Below are 20,083 nucleotides of genomic sequence, written 5' to 3'. Positions count from 1 at the left end.
GATTTATATGAAAGAAATGTAGACAATGGAGTTCCTTTAAGCTAATGCATTCTGAAGTCAATTGTGCTGATTTTTTTCTAAGAAAATGCTGATTTTATTAAGACAAGATCTGCAGTAAAAAAATCTTGGCGCACAAACAAAATATTATAATGTCATCTGAATCATAGCCAGTGTCCACATTATAGTATAAATCACATGGCAACTTAATTTCAAATTTACTAGATATGGAAGACTTTAATATGAAAACTTTTTGCATATCATTAAGGGCTATAAAATATTTTATTCAATAAATTCCTCATTAATGAAACAATATTTCAATAATTTTAGATTTTGGCTGCAAGCAAACACTAATATAGCAGATTCTAATCTATGAAATATTGTTTGTTCTTTTCTAAAATCCATGGGTGAAAGTTGGAAATTTTAAAAATCCTGAAAATACTGAATTTAGCAGTTTTTCTATATAGTTTTACATAGGAAATAGAAGGCTTTCAGAAGACTGAGAATCCTGAACTTCAGGAATAATCCTGAAAACTTTCACCCATGTTAAATCTGACACCATCACATAACAACTAAAGCAAACACCACCGCATTGCAACATGATAGAAAAATAGTAATTTTAGATAAATATTAATCACAAAACAACTAAAGCAAACACCACCACATTGCAACATGTTATAAAAATAATAATTCTAGATAAATATTAAAGCAAATAAAATCTAGCAAGCATCTGATAAACATAAACTACTTCTATGAGTTATAATAATGGCACCTTAGTGGGGTAACGAGTTAACTTCTTATATAATTTAATTAGAGATAACCAATTTCTCTACTAAGATGACATTACATTGGTACTCCATTATAAAGCTCATATCAAAGCCCCGCAGGGTCTCAACCTGCGAAATAAACAGGGTTTTGAAATATAACAGTCACCTGTTGATAAATTGTTTAGGGCCTGGGATATCAAAGATATGAACAGGATTTTGACACATTTCTTTACATAATGCTCAGCCATTGATAGATTGTTCAGTACCTGCGATATAAAAGATATTTTTTAAAATGGGGGTTTTGATACATTATGCTCATCTAGCTGTTGATGACCTTTTCCCACAGGCAGTTGATTCCCTGTGCTAATGAGGTTAGCTTTATATAGGGATGTAGTATAATGTACAACTGAACTACATGTACATACTTCTTTTCAACATTTTTTTAATCATGGCTATTTTTTTTTTTTTATTTGGAAATTTTAACTTGGTAATCATATCAAAATAACAAAAATTTCACAAACCTTTTCAAACACTTTTTAATTTACCTTTTTTTACATGAAACATAAAGTCATGTTTTACATAAAAATGCCATGCATGCCTAGAAAAGTTGAACTTGGTGGTGAATTCACACATTTTAGGGCTAAATTTGGATTTTCCAACAGTTTCTTTTTAGGAAGTTTAGAAATACTGAACAATTGCAACAAAAAAATAAGTGTTTATCATAAGTGCAGTGACAGTGACATCATCGCCTTACTGGTAGTCATATCATTTTTTTTTAGGGGGGGGGGGAAGGTTTGTAATAAGAGTGGTGATGACAAACACTTTTACAAACCTCAAAGTATGAGTATCACAAACTATATTTTATATTTAAAGTATCATTAGTTTACAAATACTGAAAATCTGTAACATGTACTGTATGTTAGAATAAAATAATAACATGACTCACGCACTCAAAATAATATGAAAATATTAAAATATTTAAAAAACAACAACACGCAAACACAAACAAATCACATTTAAACAAAGCATTTCACATTTGAATCATAGGTGAAATTTTTTTTAGGTCATATTAAAAATGCCATTGAAACATTGTGATAATTTGATTATTTTTTTTATTCTTCTATAATAGTTTTAAAGCATGTTTTATACTTCAAATGTTAGCCTAAATATGTTTTGAATGTTAAAAACTTTTAATTGATAGTAACTGTCAGGAATAGATTTACCTGGAGACCACCTGGTCTAACCCCCAAGTGACCAAGTCCAGAATTGCATTCAGTAGTACAAAATTGTAAACAAAAGCAAATTAAGCGTGCATACAAAAATATTAGTATACATAAACTTTTGAAATCCCATCAATTTATTAGTGAAATAAAAAATACAAAAATACTAACAGATGTTTCATTTCCAACTAGGCTCTGAAATAATGAAGGAATAATCCAAGACTGAAATTAATCTTAATTAAAAATAATATTCTGTATAAAGATTTGAAAATTAATTTAATAGGCAACCAATATTCTATAAGACCACATATCGGTCTTAATGGGGAACCAATATTCTATGAAACCATATATTAGTTTTAATTGGTAACCAATATTCCATAAGACTGCATATCAGTCTTAATGGGCAACCAATATTTCATAAGACAGTAAATCAATCTTAATGGGCTACCAATATTCTATAAAGGTGCATATCAGTCTTAATTGGGAACCAATATTCTTTAAGAACACAAATCAGTCTTAAAGGGGAAGCAATATTCCATAAGACTGCATATTACTAATTAGTCTTAATGGGCAACCAATATTTTATAGGACCGCATATCAGTCTTAACGGGCAACCCATATTCTATAAGACTGCATGTAAGTATAAATGGGCAACTTATATTCCATAAGACTGCATATCAGTCTTAATGGGCAACCAATATTCTATAAGACTAAAAATATATATTATATTGAGCAACCAGAATTCTATGAGACCGCAAATTGATCTTTATGAGCAACTGATATTCTGTAAGACCACAAAAATGGGAAATCAATTTTATTTTTAATAGACTGTAGAATCCTTTTAATTGGCAACTGATATTTAAGACCATATATCAATCTTTATAGGCAACCAATATTCTATGAGACCGCATATCAATCTTAATGGGTGACCAATATTCTGTTAGACCGCCTACCAGTCTTAATGGGCAACCAATATTCTATAGGACCACATATTAGTGTAAATGCAACTATTATCCTAAAAATATAAACAAGAGGGCCATGATGGCCCTAGATCGCTCACCTGAATTATCAAACTCATCCAAACAATTACCTAGACAAGCATTCTGACCAAGTCTCATGACAGGTGAGTCAAAAATGTGACCACTACAGTGTTAACAAGGATTATCCATATTTGAGCAGTGCGACCTAGTTTTTTACCCAGGTGACACATATTCAAACTTGACCTAGAAATCATCAAAACAAACTTTCAGACCAATTTCCAGGATACTTGGATCAAAACAGTAGCAACTAGAGTGTTAACAAGATTTTTCTATTTTTAGCTCCGGTGACCTAGTTTCACATGCGATTTCGAACTAATCCAAGCAATTACATAGACAAGCATCCTGACCAAGTTTGATGATAATCGAGTCGAAAATGTGACCACTAGAATGTTAACAAGGTTTTTCCATATTTGGGCGGTGTGACCTAGTTTTTCATCCAAGATGACCCATGTTTGATCTTGACTTAGAAATCATCAAAAAAAACTTTCAGACCAATTAACAGAATATTTGGATCACAACAGTAGCCACTAGAGTGTTAACAAGATTTTTCTATTTTTAGCTCATGTGACCTAGTTTTTCATCCGAGATGTCCCATGTTCGATTTATTCCAAGCAATGACCTATTCAAGTTTCCTGACCAAGTTTGATGACAATTGAGTCAAAATTGTGACCACTAGAGTGTTAACAAGGTTTTTCTATTTTTAGCTCCTGTGACCTAGTTTTTCATCCGAGATGACCCATGTTCGAACTCATCCGAGCTATCACCTAGACAAGCATCTTGATCAAGTTTGATGATGATTGATGCAAAAATGTGACCGCTAAAGTGTTAACAAGGTTTTTCTATTTATAGCTCCGGTGACCTAGTTTTTCATCCGAGATGACCCATATTCGAACTCATCTGAGTTATTATCTAAACAAGCATCCTGACAAAGTTTGATGATGATTGGGTCAAAAATGTGACCACTAGAGTGTTCACAAGGTTTTTCTATTTTTAGCTCCTGTGACCTAGTTTTTCATCAGAGATGACCCATGTTCGAACTCATCCAAGCAATTGACTAGACAAGCATTCTGACCAAGTTTGATGATGATTGGTTCAAAAATGTGACCACTAGAGTGTTCACAAGGTTTTTCTATTTATAGCTCCTGTGACCTACTTTTTCATCCGAGATGACCCATGTTCGAACTCATCCGAGCTATCACCTAGACAAACATCCTGACCAAGTTTGATGATGATTGGGTCAAAAATGTGACCTCTAGAGTGTTCACAAGGTTTTTCTATTTTTAGCTCTTGTGACCTAGTTTTTCATCCGAGATGACCCATGTTCGAACTCATCCGAGCTTTCAACTAGATAAGCATCCTGACCAAGTTTGATGATGATTGAGGCAAAAATGCGACCGCTAGAGTGTTCACAAGTAATTGTGGACGGCCGGACGGACGACGGACGACGGACGACGGACGACGGACGACGGACGACGGACATTCACCGATCCTAAAAGCTCACCCTGAGCAAGCTCAGGTGAGCTAAAAAAAACTTATACATCAAAACAACATTAAAGGCAAAGTTCCAGCTTAACTGGTGGAGTAAGATGGGCACCACAGTAGAATCACAGATGTTCCGATGCGCAGGCTGGTCTGGATCAATGCTGGTCTCAAACCCATTATGTTGGTTTTGTCATGGCGCGGCTCAAGTGACGCATTAGATTCAATGTCTGAGATCAACTGATATGGAGAAATTATGTCTCTCCCAAGAATTGAATCAGTTACCCCTTCAATACTAATAGATGCTCTCAAAATTATGCTAAGAGGCAGGTCAAAATGACTATGAAGCCATTCATTGATACTTCAGTTTAACCATTTAAACATAACCTTCATCATTGATACACATGTAAATTATAATGTTATTCACTTACATCATGGAAACATGTTCAACATCAATGAAAACATAACTTAAACATTAAAATAATAATGAAGGTCGCTAGGCCCCAGCTTATAATTTATTACAAAATATTTGTACCATAAACCTTTCATGAGTATACAACAACGCAAAAAGAAATATATATTTATTTAATGTCTAGCATACTGACGTAACAAGAGCTGTCACAAAGACAGCGAAGCTCAACTAATAAAATACTGGACGCAGTAAGGAAGACAAAACTATGAAAGAAAAATCAATTATGATATAAATATATTTCTTCTTATGACAAGGAGTTATATAGTTGTTAACATAAATTCCAAGTTCAATGGGGAATAATTCTGGTAATAGTCACAATAGAGTTATGGACCTTGTCACAAAACATGAGTGTAATAATAAATTTGAAGTTTGAAAAATTATACCTTAAAAAGTAAAGAAGTTATTTCTTAAAGAAAAATCTAGAAATATTGCTTCAACCTTGTCACATAAGAACTGGTCGATGAAAAAGAATACAGTCGGCATCGTACTTGCGACCACCTTTATCAAGCAACTTTTTTATTAAGCGGCCGCATAAAATCCCTCCCGATGAGATTATACAAGTTAATTCCATTAAACGACGATTCTATATCGCGGCCAGCGGCCACTAAATATCAGCCCAAATGTACAAAATTAAGTGTTAAAGTATCTATTAAACGGCCGTGACAAACAATCATCCCTACGGGCATTCTCACCTGTGTAATCAGCGAGTAGGTTTGATGTGTACAAGCAAACAAACAAATATGATGCTTTATAAAATACATTTATTACCCCATTAAATATGATACTTCGACAAAATAAAAAGAAAAAAATCCTAGATCTAAAAACTTTATTGAATTTTAAATCTGGGTAGTGTGAAAACTAATTGCTGAAAAAATCAAGAAGTTTGAAACTCATTGCATGAAAAATTATCTTGGGCTCTGGCTGATGATTCGAAAGTATGTTCAGCAGGAGATGTGTATGAACGTATTAACAATATAAGACAACATGCTTTGTTTCATGGTCAAAATGACCTGTTGATAGTATTATGAGTGTAGATCACATTTGTACACAAATTTCTACTAAAAAAAAAACAAACACATATTGATGACTTTTTTTTAAACAAGAGGGCCATGATGGCCCTGAGGTCGCTCACCTGTATATAGGCCCCCCCAACCCCCCCCCCACGTTGCAGGGCCAATTTAACCCAAGGGCTTTTATTTGCACAAACTTGGTAGACACCCATAAGAAGATGTTTCATGCTAAACATCTAAGCTCTAGCTCATTGGGCTTTTTAAAAGAAGATTTTTTTAGCTTAGGAATTAATCCGTGGCTCTTCCATGGGCATATTCCGTGAATATATGACCGGGGTATAACTTTGCCTGTTGAGCTTGTTTGCAGCCTTTCATACAGATATATTGTAAGTTTCAAGTATATATCTGTTCTTGTTTCAGAGATATAAACTAAAAAAATCATCAGGTAAATTTATAAAGGGATATTCATATATCAATTATAAAAGAACCATTGTCATAAAATACTACTGCAACAAATTTTCATTTGTTTTATCATGAACATATAGTTAAAAACAATGACACCCCTGGGGCCGGGCCAATTTTGACCCCAGGGCTTTTATTTGAACAAACTTTGTAGACACTCACTAACAGATGTTTCATGCTTAATATCTAAACTCTAGCTCTTTGGGTTTTTTCAAAGAAGATTTTTTAAGTTTTTACTATATGCATATAGGGAAAATCAATGACCCCCTGGGGCGGGGCCAATTTTGACCCCAGGGCTTTTATTTGAACAAACTTGGTAGAGACCTATTAGAACATGTTTGATGCTCAATATCTTAGCCATAGCTCTTTGAGTTCTTTAAAAGAAGATTTTTTAAGTTTTTACTATATGCATATAGGGAAAATCAATGACCCCCCGGGGCGGGCCCAATTTTGACCCCAGGGCTTTTATTTGAACAAACTTGGTAGACACTTATTAGAACATGTTTCATGCTAAATATCTTAGCTCTAGCTCTTTGGGTTCTTTAAAAGAAGATTTTTTAAGTTTTTACTATATGCATAAAGGGAAAATCAATGACCCCCTGGGGTGGGGCCAATTTTGACCCCAGGGCTTTTATTTGAACAAACTTGGTAGACACTCACTAGAAGATGTTTCATGCCAAATATCTAAGCTCTAGCTCTTATGGTTTTTTAAAAGAAGATACTTAAAGTTTTTTCTTTCGGTTGCCATGGCAACCAGAGTTCTGCATGGAATTAAATTCTTTGAACAATTTTTAAAGGTGACCACCAAAGGAACATTCCTCTGAAGTTTGGATCAAATTGGCTTAGTGGTTTATGAGGAGATGTCATTTAAAGTAAAAGTTTACGGACGGACAACAGACAGACGGACGCCGGCCGGACGCCGGACGAAAAGCAATCACAAAAGCTCACCCTGTCACTTTGTGACAGGTGAGCTAAAAAAGGCATAAATGTAATTATGAAACTGTAATACATACATAATATTGTACAGTTTTTGTTTTTATAAAAAGATGTTATTATATCTATGACTTGTAATATAAAAAGTCTCGAATTTTCCAGAATTCTATTGAGAGACCACTTTATTAAGAGACCACTTTTTGGCAGTCCCTTGAGTGGTCTCTTAATACAATGTCGACTGTATGTATTTGAAGTTTGAGGTAGATACCTTTAAAATTAAAGAAGTTGTAGTATAAAAATAACATTTTTTCAAGTAAAAAAATCTAAGTCAATGGGGAGATAATTCTTGCAATATTGGTGCTAGAGTTATGACCCTTGCCACATAAGATGTTGTTAATGATAAGGAACATACATGTGTAACTATATTTGAAGTATACGGTTGATCTCTTGAGAAATAAAGAAGAAACAGTAAAAAAAAAATTTTCTAAGGAAAGTTCAAGGGGAGATAAATCTGAAACTATTGGTGCTAGAGTTTGAACCTTGTCATATAAGATGTGGTTGATGGTAAGGGCCATATACAGGTATTTGAAGTTTAAAATTGATACCTTAAGAAATGAAAAAGTTATTGTAGAAAATAATATTTTTTAAGGAAAATTCTAGGGTCAAGGGGAAATAAATCTAAAATATTGGTGCTTCAGTTAAGAACCTTTAAACATAAGATGTGGTTGATGATAAGGAACATTTATTTGAAGTTTGACGTTGATACCTTAAGAAATGAAAGTTTTAGGAAAAAAAACTTTTTTTTTCAAGGGGAGATAAATCTTAAGAAATGAAAAAGTTATAGTAAAAAATAATATTTTTTAAGAAAAATATTGGTGCTGGAGATATGAACCTTGTCACATAAGATGTGGTTGAGGATAAGGAACATATATTTGAAGTTTGACGTTGATATTACATATATTTCAAGTTTGAAGTTGATATCTTAAGAAAAACCAAAACTTTAATCTGAAATCTGGACGGGGACGCGAGTAGGACAGCTCGTCATACACTTAGTAAAAGAAGTAAAATATTGATAAAAATATGTTCATTTGCATTGAGCAAAGAAGTAACTTTCCCACTGTCATTTGGTTTACTGTTGTCAAATCTGATGTGTTATGGCGTGTTAGCATTTCTTTTTTTATGCTGTGTTTATATTGTGTAATAATGTACAAAATGGCCCTATCAGTTTAATAATGTACTCTTTAAAAGAAAAAAGATACATGTAATTTAACTTTTCCACATGTCCATACAGTAGCTTTAATCAAAATTCAAACAAAAAGATTCTGCTTATGAGACTAATGTAATGGAATAGGTGTAGGAACAAAAAGCCAATATAATATTACGTGTGATTTTACCTTTATTAATTGGCCATCAGATGTTCCAAGGACTGCTATTGGATGATTACTTTGATTAGTTAGAACCAAGGATGTGATCATTTCGTCAACACATATATCTGCATGTGCAACAAACACCGAATCTATGTCTGTACCTCCAGTCAGCCCACTCTTCAGCTGTTGTTTATCATACCAACACATCTGGTCATTTTTTGTCTGTAAAGATTGAAATATTACAATGTGTAACAGTGCTTTCATTCACTTCCAAAATTTGGAAGTGAATTACAGAAAATTTCTGACATTGGAAGTCATATTTACTATTTATTTATAGTAATGATTTAAATGAAGAAGACTCCCAAACTGCCATTAATGTTGATGATTAATGGAAGCCATGGCTTAATCCTTCCTTTATTAAAGGTTTACAACAACCTTAATTTATCTGAATTAATATGTCAAGCTTTAATTTTGGAATTGGACATGACTCAGAGTTTTGTTAGTTAATGGGCCTTTGAAAATTGATTAAACCTCAATTAACCTCACTTATTGCCCATACAACTGCCATGTTAAAACTTAAACCTGCTTGTATGATGTATAATATCCTTCAACAAACTTCACAGCAGCCAGTTCTGATATGGCTAGAATCACAGATTTATATGTAATTTAGATTTGTGCTAGTTAGTAGTTGTAAATGCTTGTATCTCCTTTGTAAGTTACCACTGTTTCGTACTCAGTTCTCAACTTGCTATTTTTCAGAACACAAGTTATCAAAACTTTTTTACTTGCACAAGAAATGTTTACTTTCATAAGAAATTTTTACTTTCACAAGAAATTTTTGTCTGCAAAAACAGACCTGAAACATGCATTAAATGTACAATATACTACCTTGGCGTATGTGTACATTAGCAATAAGTCATACTACTTTTTATAGTTCTGATATTGAATTTAAATACATATGATATTAATTTATTTGTTTCTGTATGCATGTATTTGAGTAAACTGTAATCATTTGTTCATAATTTGTATTAAAGATAGATACATTGTATAATCAATTTTGCTATCATTCATTCTTATTCCTATAAAAAATAATTTTAATCAGTCTGTGGATTTCTAGACAATATTGTTGATTTTTAAGAAACATCATGTCAATATACTACAATTTTCAGTTTAATTTTGCACTTGTATTCAGCATGATTGCTAGTTTTAAAGCTACACGCCTCCAGATGAGCAAAAAAATTTCAAGAAAATCAATAGTGAGAAAAATGTACTAACATTTTAAGAATTTTAGAGAGGTAAAAACATTCAAGATACAAGGTTAATTTTACATATGTGCGGTAAAAGGCTGATTTTGCGGTATTTCATCGCCATATCTCTTTTACGTTACTAACATAGTAAGGGCTGATTTTGCATATGTTGACCACTTTTTGGTAATTTTCTTGGATTATAAGTGCCAATTGCAATTTGTTAATTACTTTATTTGTTCACCACTCAATATTGTACTTTTAAATACATTTCTAAAATTTTCATGAAAATTGACAATAATCTGGAGGCATGCTGCTTTAAGTAAAGAAATCATCAGATCATCTCAAATCTGCTTACAAAATATGAATCACTTTCAATTTGTAAGTAAACACTCACCGTCCTTGTGATCGTACATGTCTGAGAAGTACCGTGAACCCACCATGGGTATGACCCTACTCCACCATTGTAACAATGAAACTGCAAATAGGAGAAATGGATCCTTGCATCCGACATAGAATATCTACACACAACTGTTCCATAATTGGGATCAGGCTCACTAGATACTACATTTCCAGGATGTCCAAAACTGATGGCTAAATAATCGTTGGTTTCCCCATAATCAATATAGGCGGCTGTCGCTAAAGTGTAATCAAAGGATTCATGTTTACATACAATCACCGATTCTATGTAAGTCCCATAGAATCTATCATCTAAACAAAATTGAATAAGCCTAGTTACGTACTTGGTTTTTGCAAGGTCTGAAGAGATAGGTTGTACTGAGACATAATATCCATAACCGTTTAATTCAAAGCCATAAATATATTTGGTACGGAATTTGGATTGCATGGGCGGATAAACACTTAAGAAACTGTAGTCATCCAATTCTCTATCATTTTCCAAGTATTTAATACTCTTATGTGTTGAATTGTAAACTATTTCCCTTGTTGAGATGGTCATTGGCGTAAATTTTTCTTCTGTTCGGTCATAAGTGGACACTGCTGCATACAACATACGTCTATCCGTGTCTATACCTTTTGGCGGTCTGCCAAAAAAGGCAACTGAAGATACTTTACTGCCAACAAATGAGGCATGATCAGTTACGTTAAGATCATCAGCAATGTTAAAATCCGACAATGAATAAATACTGCATAACCCTTGCTTTATTGTCCCGCATGCTAACAGGTAGCCATGAATCTTATTGATGGCAAGAACATTTATTGTATTTGAAACCTGGGACCTTTGAAATTTACAAGGTGCTGGTTTTCCAAAACATTTATCAGAGTCGAATTCTTTCCCAACAGATTTTGTCTGCTGCTGTGTCAATTTACTATCAAGACGAATCAAAATATTTTCTCCTCCAATATAAAGCATGTGACTTTTATCGTCTATTAATAACTTTGAAAGGTTTCCAGAAGCTGTATATTCTTCTAAAACAAGAGTGTTGCACCCAATTTGACAAATAACTATGAGCACATAGGTGAAAATATAACAAGTTCCTGTTCTAGCCATTGTCATTGCAAATCTTCAAAAAAATTATTGAGAGTTACAGAACTTCTTGTTACGCCATAACACCTTGATAACTAGGAGACACCTTACCAATCCTGCAAAATATCAATGAATTGATGTGATAAAAGTTTGTTTTCATAATAACAGAATAATTGTAAAATATTATATGGAATCATGGAAATATGGAACCCTGGCAATATGTTTATTTCTTTTAAAAGGTAAGAAATAACTTAAACGCTTGTGAATGAACATCTTAACATATATATACGTTTAAACGTGTAACCATGAGGCCCTCATAAAGTTATATCGCCAGATTAGTGGATGATGCACTAATATGTGTATGATGCACAAATTAGCATATTTGATGATGCACCAACTGGTGTTCCAATCTATCCATCACTCCATCTCTGAATACTGCCAACCCCTCAAGTCAGTGTTAAGGAAGGAATAAAGAACATGTCAGATTGTTAGTAAAACCAAAAGGTGACAGAAAAGCACCTTTGAAGATATAATATATATAGCAGTGTGAATAGCAGCACATGCACTTACTATAGATAATATTGCAAGAAATAATCTGAAACCAAATACGTTACTGTTGATGTAGAAAATGGTTATTCTGGCACTTTTGTGAAAATGTCAAATTCTCAATCCAAAATGAAAGTAAAATGGCACAGCATTTTATTTCCTTTTGCTTTTGTAAGGAGTATTTTCATTGGTCCGAGGTTTTAATGTGACCAATGAAAACACTTCATATGAAAACAATCTGCTGCACCATTTTACTTTTATTTTGGATTGATAATTTGACATTTCGGAAAAAAGGTGCGTTATAGTTTCAGGTGATGCATTGATTAAACAATTATTACAAAAAATAATTTAAATTTATCATATTAAAATACGAAATGCAACGAAATATTCATTTATTGTGAAACAAACACAGGGACCCAGCACAGTGTTGGGATTTATTGAGAAAAAAAGTTATTCTAGAAAAAAATATATACTGTTTATCTATATATAAACAAGCGGCTGAACTTGCCAAATCGGCCGAATGTCACTAGTCCAGTATAAGTTAAAATTGCAAAGTCATTTTTAAGTAAATCATATAAAGCAGTAGTCAGACTATTCTCTCCCTTACCAGTTCCTCCCCTGACGCTTCCTCCCTGACTGTTCTCTCTATTTTGGGAGAAACCGTCTGCATATTTGCAAATAGGCAGACAGTTCCTCCCCATTCTTATTTTTGTTATTACATTATTATTAAAATATTTAGATGATAAATAAATGGGTAAGTTTATAATTAATTGATATAAATTAGAAAAAAAAGATTTTATTGAAGTGTTTAGATGTTAGATAAATTGGTAAGATTATTTATTATAAATTGATATAAATTAGAGAGAAAAATACTTTAATGAAGTATTAACTTTAAGATGTTTAATTCAAGTTTCAATTTTGTTAGCATCATGAGCAACAATAAATGGGTAAGTTTATTGTACATTGATATAAATTAAAGAAGAAAATATTTTATTGAAATATTTAGATGTTAAATAAATTGGTAAATTTATTATCAATTGATATAAATTAAATTAGAAATTTTTTATTAGCATATAAGTTAATTATTCTGATTTTTTTATGTATACTTTTTAATGCATTTAGTCATTGAAAATAATTTTCTTGATTAGGATAATCATAAGATATTATTATTATTTTTCTTTTTATAAATAAATGTGACATTTATAAGCAAAATATGATTAATGAATTAAAATTGCTAAATTTTATACTTTTGTATAATGAAAAAAGGAGTTCAATACACACATGTGTTAAGTTTGCTGTAAGTGATTATTGAGGAGTTTATTTATTTATTTATAATCAAGGTGCTGATTAGATTAAAACAGCTGTGAAAAGGTGTTGATGAATAAGTATTTACAAGCTAGACCTTAACATAATTACAGGTGTCCAATCACTGTCCAATAATCTGTATCTCTCACAATGAAGGTGTTCATAGGATTAAAATACCAAAAAAAGGTGTTAAATTTACAAATACTTTTTCAGCTGATAACATAAAATGCATTTAATATCAAACACATTCTTTTAATAATCTTCATTAAGAAATATTATTAAATTAAGTAAAAACTGAAATGATAACTTATAGAAACTAGAACTCCGCGAGTCGGATGTGTCGCCTTGTGAACAATGTAGTTTAGGGGAAATGGCCAGGACAAAAATGAAATATGAAAAATAACAAAGGGCAATAACTAAAAAAATAATAAGTGCAGAGCAGCAGTTTCTGTACACTGCACTTCTTATCAATAAGATCTATCATTCTATGATGTTTCAAGTCCATAGCTTTCATACTTGAGGAGAAATGACCAGGACAAAAATAAAGTAAGAAAATCAACAAAGGGCAATAACTCAAAAATAAGAAATGCAGAGTATCAGTTCTTATGCACTGCACTTCTTTTTAATGAGATCTCTCATCCTATGAAGTTTCAAGTCCATAACTTTTATACTTTCGGAGAAATGGCCTGGACAAAAATTAAGTATGAAAATTAACAAAGGGCCATAACTCAAAAATTAAGAAATGCAGAGTACCGATTCTTGTGCACTGCATTTCTTAATAATGAGATCTATCATCCTATGAAGTTTCAAGTCCATAGCTTTTATACTTAAGGAGAAATGGCCCGGACAAAATTAAAGTATGAAAATTAACAAAGGGCAATAACTCAAAAAAATAAGAAATGCAGAGTACCAGTTCTTGTGCACTGCACTTCTTCTTAATGAGACCTATCATCCTATGAAGTTTCAAGTCCATGGCTTTTATACATTAGGAGAAATGGCCCGGACAAAAATAAAGTATGAAAAATTAACAAAGGGCAATAACTCAAAAATTAGGAAGTGCAGAGTACTGGTTCTTGTGCACTGCACTTCTTAATAATGAGATCTATCATCCTATTAAGTTTCAAGTCCATAGCTTTTTTAGTTGAAGAGAAATGGCCCGGACAAAATTTAAAGTATGAAAATTAACAAAGGGCAATAACTCAAAAAAATAAGAAACTGCAGAGTACAGGTCCTTGTGCACTGCACTTTCTGGTTATTGAAAGAGGCATGCATACCAAGTTTGAAGTCAATCCGACTTAATAGTGACTGAGTTATGCTCCGGACAAGCTTTAGGGGACGCCGACAACGACAACGACGCCGACAACGACAACGACGCCGACACAGACGCCGCCGCCGACAAAAGTAACCGCTATATGTCACCTTTTCAAGGCGACACAAAAATGGGGGAGAACTGTCTGCATATTTTAAATTTGGGAGAAAACCGTCAGGGGAGGAAACGGTTAGGGAGAGAGAACCGTCAGGGAGAGGAACTGGTTAGGGAGAGAGTAGTCTGTCATTCGTATTGACTGAAGATTTTTTTTTTTTAATGCGTTTATTTAAGGTTGTCGCCCGAAAGCCCATATTATGGGCGATCGTACACTCAAGTCGGCCATCATAGAGCGTCCCGCCGAGATTTTTTTCCAGCTTTATTGGTGGAGGAAGACCCCAGGTGCCCCTCCGGGCATTATTTCAGGCACGAGCAGGCACCTGGGTAGAACCACCGACCTTCCGTAAGCCAGCTGGATGGCTTCCTCACTAGTCCTAATTATAAGACCTATACGTTACCTATTTCATATTTATCATTCATTAATCTGATATATTTTACATTTTTCATTTTCCATGTTAGGTCTTAACAGCCCAAACAAAAAAATACATCAACAAATTATATCAAAATTGTGAATAAATCTGGAATAAATCATGTTTTCCTGATTTGTTAATACAATTTGTTCATGATTCATTATATGAATCATAAATAAATTGTGCTTTTACTGGAAAGAAAAGACCCCATTTATTATAGATTCATTACAAAAGACAGATTTATTAACCATTGATTACAAACATAAGATATATTCAATACAATTTATTGCAAATTCATTACACTTGAACTGGAATGTATACAATTTATTCATGATTTATTGGAAATAGAACTTTTCCCAAATGCATTTAATACCATTTATTACAAATTCATTACACTTTAAAGTTCTGAGATATTCACAAGTTGTTCATGATTCATTAAAATCAGAGATTTTTCAGGATTTATTCAATACAATTCATAACATATTCATTGTATTTCAGATGTTCATAATTTGCTTAATTATAACAGAAATTTTCATTGATGTAGGTCCTTTTGTTTTACTGTTCATAACAACTAAACCCCTCTCAACTATACAAATATATATTTTTTAATTTCCCTTTACTCATTACCGTACTTGTTTTTAATCAGTCACTGGAAAATATATATGGGTTTTTCAAGTCTCTTAGTTTAAGCATCACCATATTATTAATTCCATGCTCAGCGCAAAACGTAAAAAAAGAGTCAATTATACAATCTCGTTTTACTGTTAAATATGTCTAACTTATTTGCATGTAGATTTTATTTTTGAGTGATCAAGATCAGTTTTTGTCTTTCTCATTGTTAATACGCAATCTGATCCATACCCATGGCTTTTTATGATTAGATCTATCATTATCAGTAAAAAGTAAAAAAAACTGTCGAATAGATTAATGTATATGCGTAAAAAGGTAAAATGTCGTAAAAAAGCGACTTAATTCTCTCGGACTTAACATCTGTTGTTAGTTTATTGTTTTGAACAGCATGGCTCCCAGCCGCGCGATTAAACGATAAGATCTTGCAGGGAACTGCAGCCCCCTATCAGCCGACAACAGAACAAGATTAATAGGAAACGAAATTTTTTTGCCATTTCAGAAAAAAAGATATCTTACCATACAAACAGTTTTCTTTCTTTTGGATATAACTAATGTTAGAAACAAACTAACTTACAACAGATTTTGTCATTGCAGCTGCAAAATTAGGAACTTTATACAATACTATAGTAGCTAGGAATAACATTTCGTTTGCATTAATTCTATGCATAGGAAAAAGGCGGTTATTTTGGAAGATGAAAACTTGTGGTGTTACACAAAAATATGGATAAAAAACAATATCAAGGCATCTAGACTACTGATAGACGGTAAGTTCAAAATTTTCTTTTCGTTCTACATAGCGTTTTTAAAAACCTTCTAGATCTATATCAAAAAAATAAAATTTACTGGAGTAATGTGCAGATTAGGATAACGATCAATTCGCCCCATAACGACTCGCCCCATTTTAGTGACGATTCGTCCCACCCTAATGGCACCACCTTAAATTAAACATTTTTTATTCATTTGATTTGGATTGAGAGATATTTATGATACAAGTTTTAAAATATGCACGCATGTACATGCATTGTTTATGAGGATATCTATGTACAGCCCATTTTAAAAAAAATAAATCTGCATTGTTTCACACTGAGCTCATCTGCACATTTGAATGGGATGAAAAATGATGTTCTTTTTTATTTTAAGTGACTTCAGAAGACTATTTTTCTTTTACTTAGTTATCTCGCAGAAAACTGAAAGGAGCAGCAAAGAAAGGACAGAACGTAAAAATCAGCAACTCTGATGAGATGGTAGAAAGCAGATGAACGGGAGATAATAAAATGCAGATGGACGGCTTCTTTGATCGTGAAGAGTTTGCTATTAGTTATGGGACGAGGGCATTCCAAGGAAATGACATATATGAGTCTTTAAAGCGTAAGTATTGGGCTACATATATATTAATCATTTTAAAAATGACAATGTGCTTTTTAAATATTAAGTAAATGATAAAAAATAATAATTCTCAAACTGAATTTTGTTTATGTACATATAGTAATTCAATGTCATAGCCTTTCAATTTCGTTTTAAATTTAATTGAAGCAAATGGTAAAAAACTGGACTTGCTACAAAATATTTGTTCATTCCTCTGTTGAAAATGAAATCGAACATTCACCCGTTTGTTTTATGAACAAATATTTATCTATCACCAGACTTTGTGAAATATACTGCTGGTTTTTATTCAATAGAACATGTACAGTCCAAAGTGGTTGAGTTCTTTAGTGTATTTGGCTCGAGTTGAAATTCAAATTCAGATTGCATTGCAATTAAAACAAAAATATATTATATTTTTTTCAGAGTGATATGTCAGAAGTCTAAGTTTAAATTTTGATATTTTATTTATAGATATGATACTTTGTATGATAATTGTCTTTTCTATTTCAGAGTATGCCATTCATTGCCTCAGTATAGAGATTCAACATTTAATGATTATAGGAATAACAAAGGTGTAGCTCCACACAGACACTGAAAAGGAAGGCAAAGATGTTTTCAGACTGACATAAAGCCCTAGTTTCTAAAACTAGAAATATATTCCTAACAGCAAGCACGAATATTTCCAGAATTATTCCCCTTTACTTGTTTACCTGACATTACCTGTTTTAATTGGAGGGATATTTATGAAATGAGCTATGCACGTACATTATGAGTTTTCAATGTTATGATGTGTGGCATAGATTTTTTCACAAATTTTAATCTTGTTGTATGTTCTTGATTAATCTAGTCAGCTTTTGTTTGTAAAAAATAAAAGAAAAATAAATAAAATTTATCAAGATATGTCATTATTATTATTTTCATCTTTTTCTCCGAAATTGACACCATCATTGGAACCTGCATTTATTCAAAATCCATTAGATGAATATAAGCAGGCAAGCCTGATTTGTTAATGATTCATTAATACATTGAATTTCGGTTTATGGAAGAGGAATGAATACAATTTATTAGTGATTCATTAACAATTTATTTGCAATTCATTAATGAATCAGTTGGTCAGCGAACCTAATTTATTGCCAATTGATTGACCTGATTTGTTGATAATTCATTGACTAAGTCAAGAAAAGGACCAAATTCATTACCCATTTGTTAACCTGATTTATTAACAATTTATAAGTTGGTAAATGGACCCAATTCATTACCAATTCATTTCACTGATTTATTAACAATTTATTCATAATGCATTGGCTCATTTGCATGTCATTTCCATCTATAATAAATTGTGAATAAATGGTAAATTTGTTTATCATTTATTATACTGATTCATTCCTATCTTTTTTTTGTTTGGGAGATCTTTGCAAAATCATGTAGCAAAAAAATTGACATTAGACATCGATTTAGATCTAATGAATTTAAACAATTAAAACAGCGTGTATTTACATTAATTTTGACATATTTATTATTATTTATGAACAAAACTAAAAAATAAATACCTTTAAACAAAATAATTGAACTGTCACAACCGAAAAGTCATGATTAAATCCTCTCATTTAATTAAATTCTTTGTACAGCTGATATACAAATGGCCGCCATACAGTGCGCGAAATCTGATTGGCTAATTCAAATGCAAGCGTTTAAATGAGTCCAGAAGTTTCTAACGGAATATTTTTTCAACGAAATAATTGCCCATGCACCGTCAGTGTGTTCAAATATATTTTTCCGTTCAAAAAATTGGAATAAATCTGTAAAACGCTTTACTTAACCAGTATGGCCGATGAGCGAAATAGACTGATATTTATATTTTATTTTTAATTGATAAGTACATTGTTTTAAAGTTTTTGTTAATGATAGACCATGCAATTGAAAGAACAGAAGATAAGCTTTTGAATAAAGCTTGAAAGGCAAGTCAACAGACATTTTTTTAATTTTTCAAAATGCTACGCGTTTTTGAGCTAAACTATAAGACGTAAAGGCTTGACCAACATAAAACTATAACAAGCCTGTAACGTCTAATCTATTGGACTAGCTTCCTCACATGAAAGATTTCAACCCGAGTGAGGATCAAACCTACAGCGGTGAGGGACCTGTGATCTCAAGTCAGCGACCTTAACCACTCGGCCACGGAGGCCCCCAACTTTGACTGAAGAAAACGGAATGAACCTTATATATACTCCTGGTTTAGACCCCGGGGTCTAAATAATTTATCCAGGAGGATATAGCCGCCAGAACAATTTCTTGTTTTTGTTTAAATTATGTTATGCTTCTTTAACAAATAAGGAGAAGGTCTACCAATGTACTATTGCAAACCAATAATTTTATATATATTACACCATTAAAAGCTTTATTCAATCAGATGGATACCTTCCAAAATTATATTGAAAAATCCACTTTTATTTCTAACAATCCACTTCCGCCTTTCCTTCTGTGGTTATTTGCCCTTTTTAAACACAATAAAATCCGTAAGGGTATCCGGTATCCGTTTAACTACGAAAACGGCCCACTGAATTTTCGGGAAAAGAGTCAACTCGGCCCTATACCAACTCGGCACGGGTCAACTCGGCACGGGTCAACTCGGCCCACTTTACAAAAATATATAGGCCTATAACGTATTTACTTTGCTTTGCATGTTGTTAAAGTAAATGAATAATAAGAAATATCTTATTATTATTATATATAATTATACATTGTACCTCTGCTGAAATAAAGTATATTTAGAAAAAAAAAAAGTTATTTATTTGTCTTGCAGATTCGATGAAATTAATATAGACACAGGCACGATTATCGAACATGGGAAGAAAAAATATGAACAGATTGATATAATAACTTCATATTTTTTCTTCCCAGATCCGATACTTGTGCCTGTGAAT

At 32.4% G+C, this 20,083-nt stretch overlaps 1 protein-coding gene and 1 long non-coding RNA gene across 2 annotated transcripts in view; one reads left to right on the top strand and one right to left on the bottom strand.

The window, feature by feature from the left end:
• Positions 1-19,658, bottom strand: part of LOC132744705 (hepatocyte growth factor receptor-like) — a gene marked incomplete at its 3' end in the record, with an annotated part of 33,737 nt that extends 14,079 nt beyond the window's left edge. The window contains exons 1-4 of the mRNA XM_060733482.1: positions 19,578-19,658; positions 10,389-11,593; positions 8,775-8,969; positions 2,156-2,179 (exon numbers count right to left, since the gene is read on the bottom strand). Of these exons, the coding sequence (XP_060589465.1) occupies positions 2,156-2,179; positions 8,775-8,969; positions 10,389-11,507 (1,338 nt within the window). The remainder of the gene's footprint in view (positions 1-2,155; positions 2,180-8,774; positions 8,970-10,388; positions 11,594-19,577) is intronic.
• Positions 16,252-17,879, top strand: LOC132744706 (uncharacterized). Its single transcript, XR_009627739.1, has 3 exons — positions 16,252-16,558; positions 16,967-17,162; positions 17,670-17,879. It is a non-coding gene; the product is annotated as an uncharacterized LOC132744706 (long non-coding RNA).
• Positions 19,659-20,083: the final 425 nt, after the last annotated feature.

The sequence above is a fragment of the Ruditapes philippinarum genome, unplaced genomic scaffold (genome assembly GCF_026571515.1).
Source record: "Ruditapes philippinarum isolate M1 unplaced genomic scaffold, ASM2657151v2 ctg6878_1_1_1_1, whole genome shotgun sequence".
Lineage (NCBI taxonomy): Eukaryota > Metazoa > Mollusca > Bivalvia > Venerida > Veneridae > Ruditapes > Ruditapes philippinarum.
This window is presented reverse-complemented; position numbering and strand designations above follow the sequence as displayed.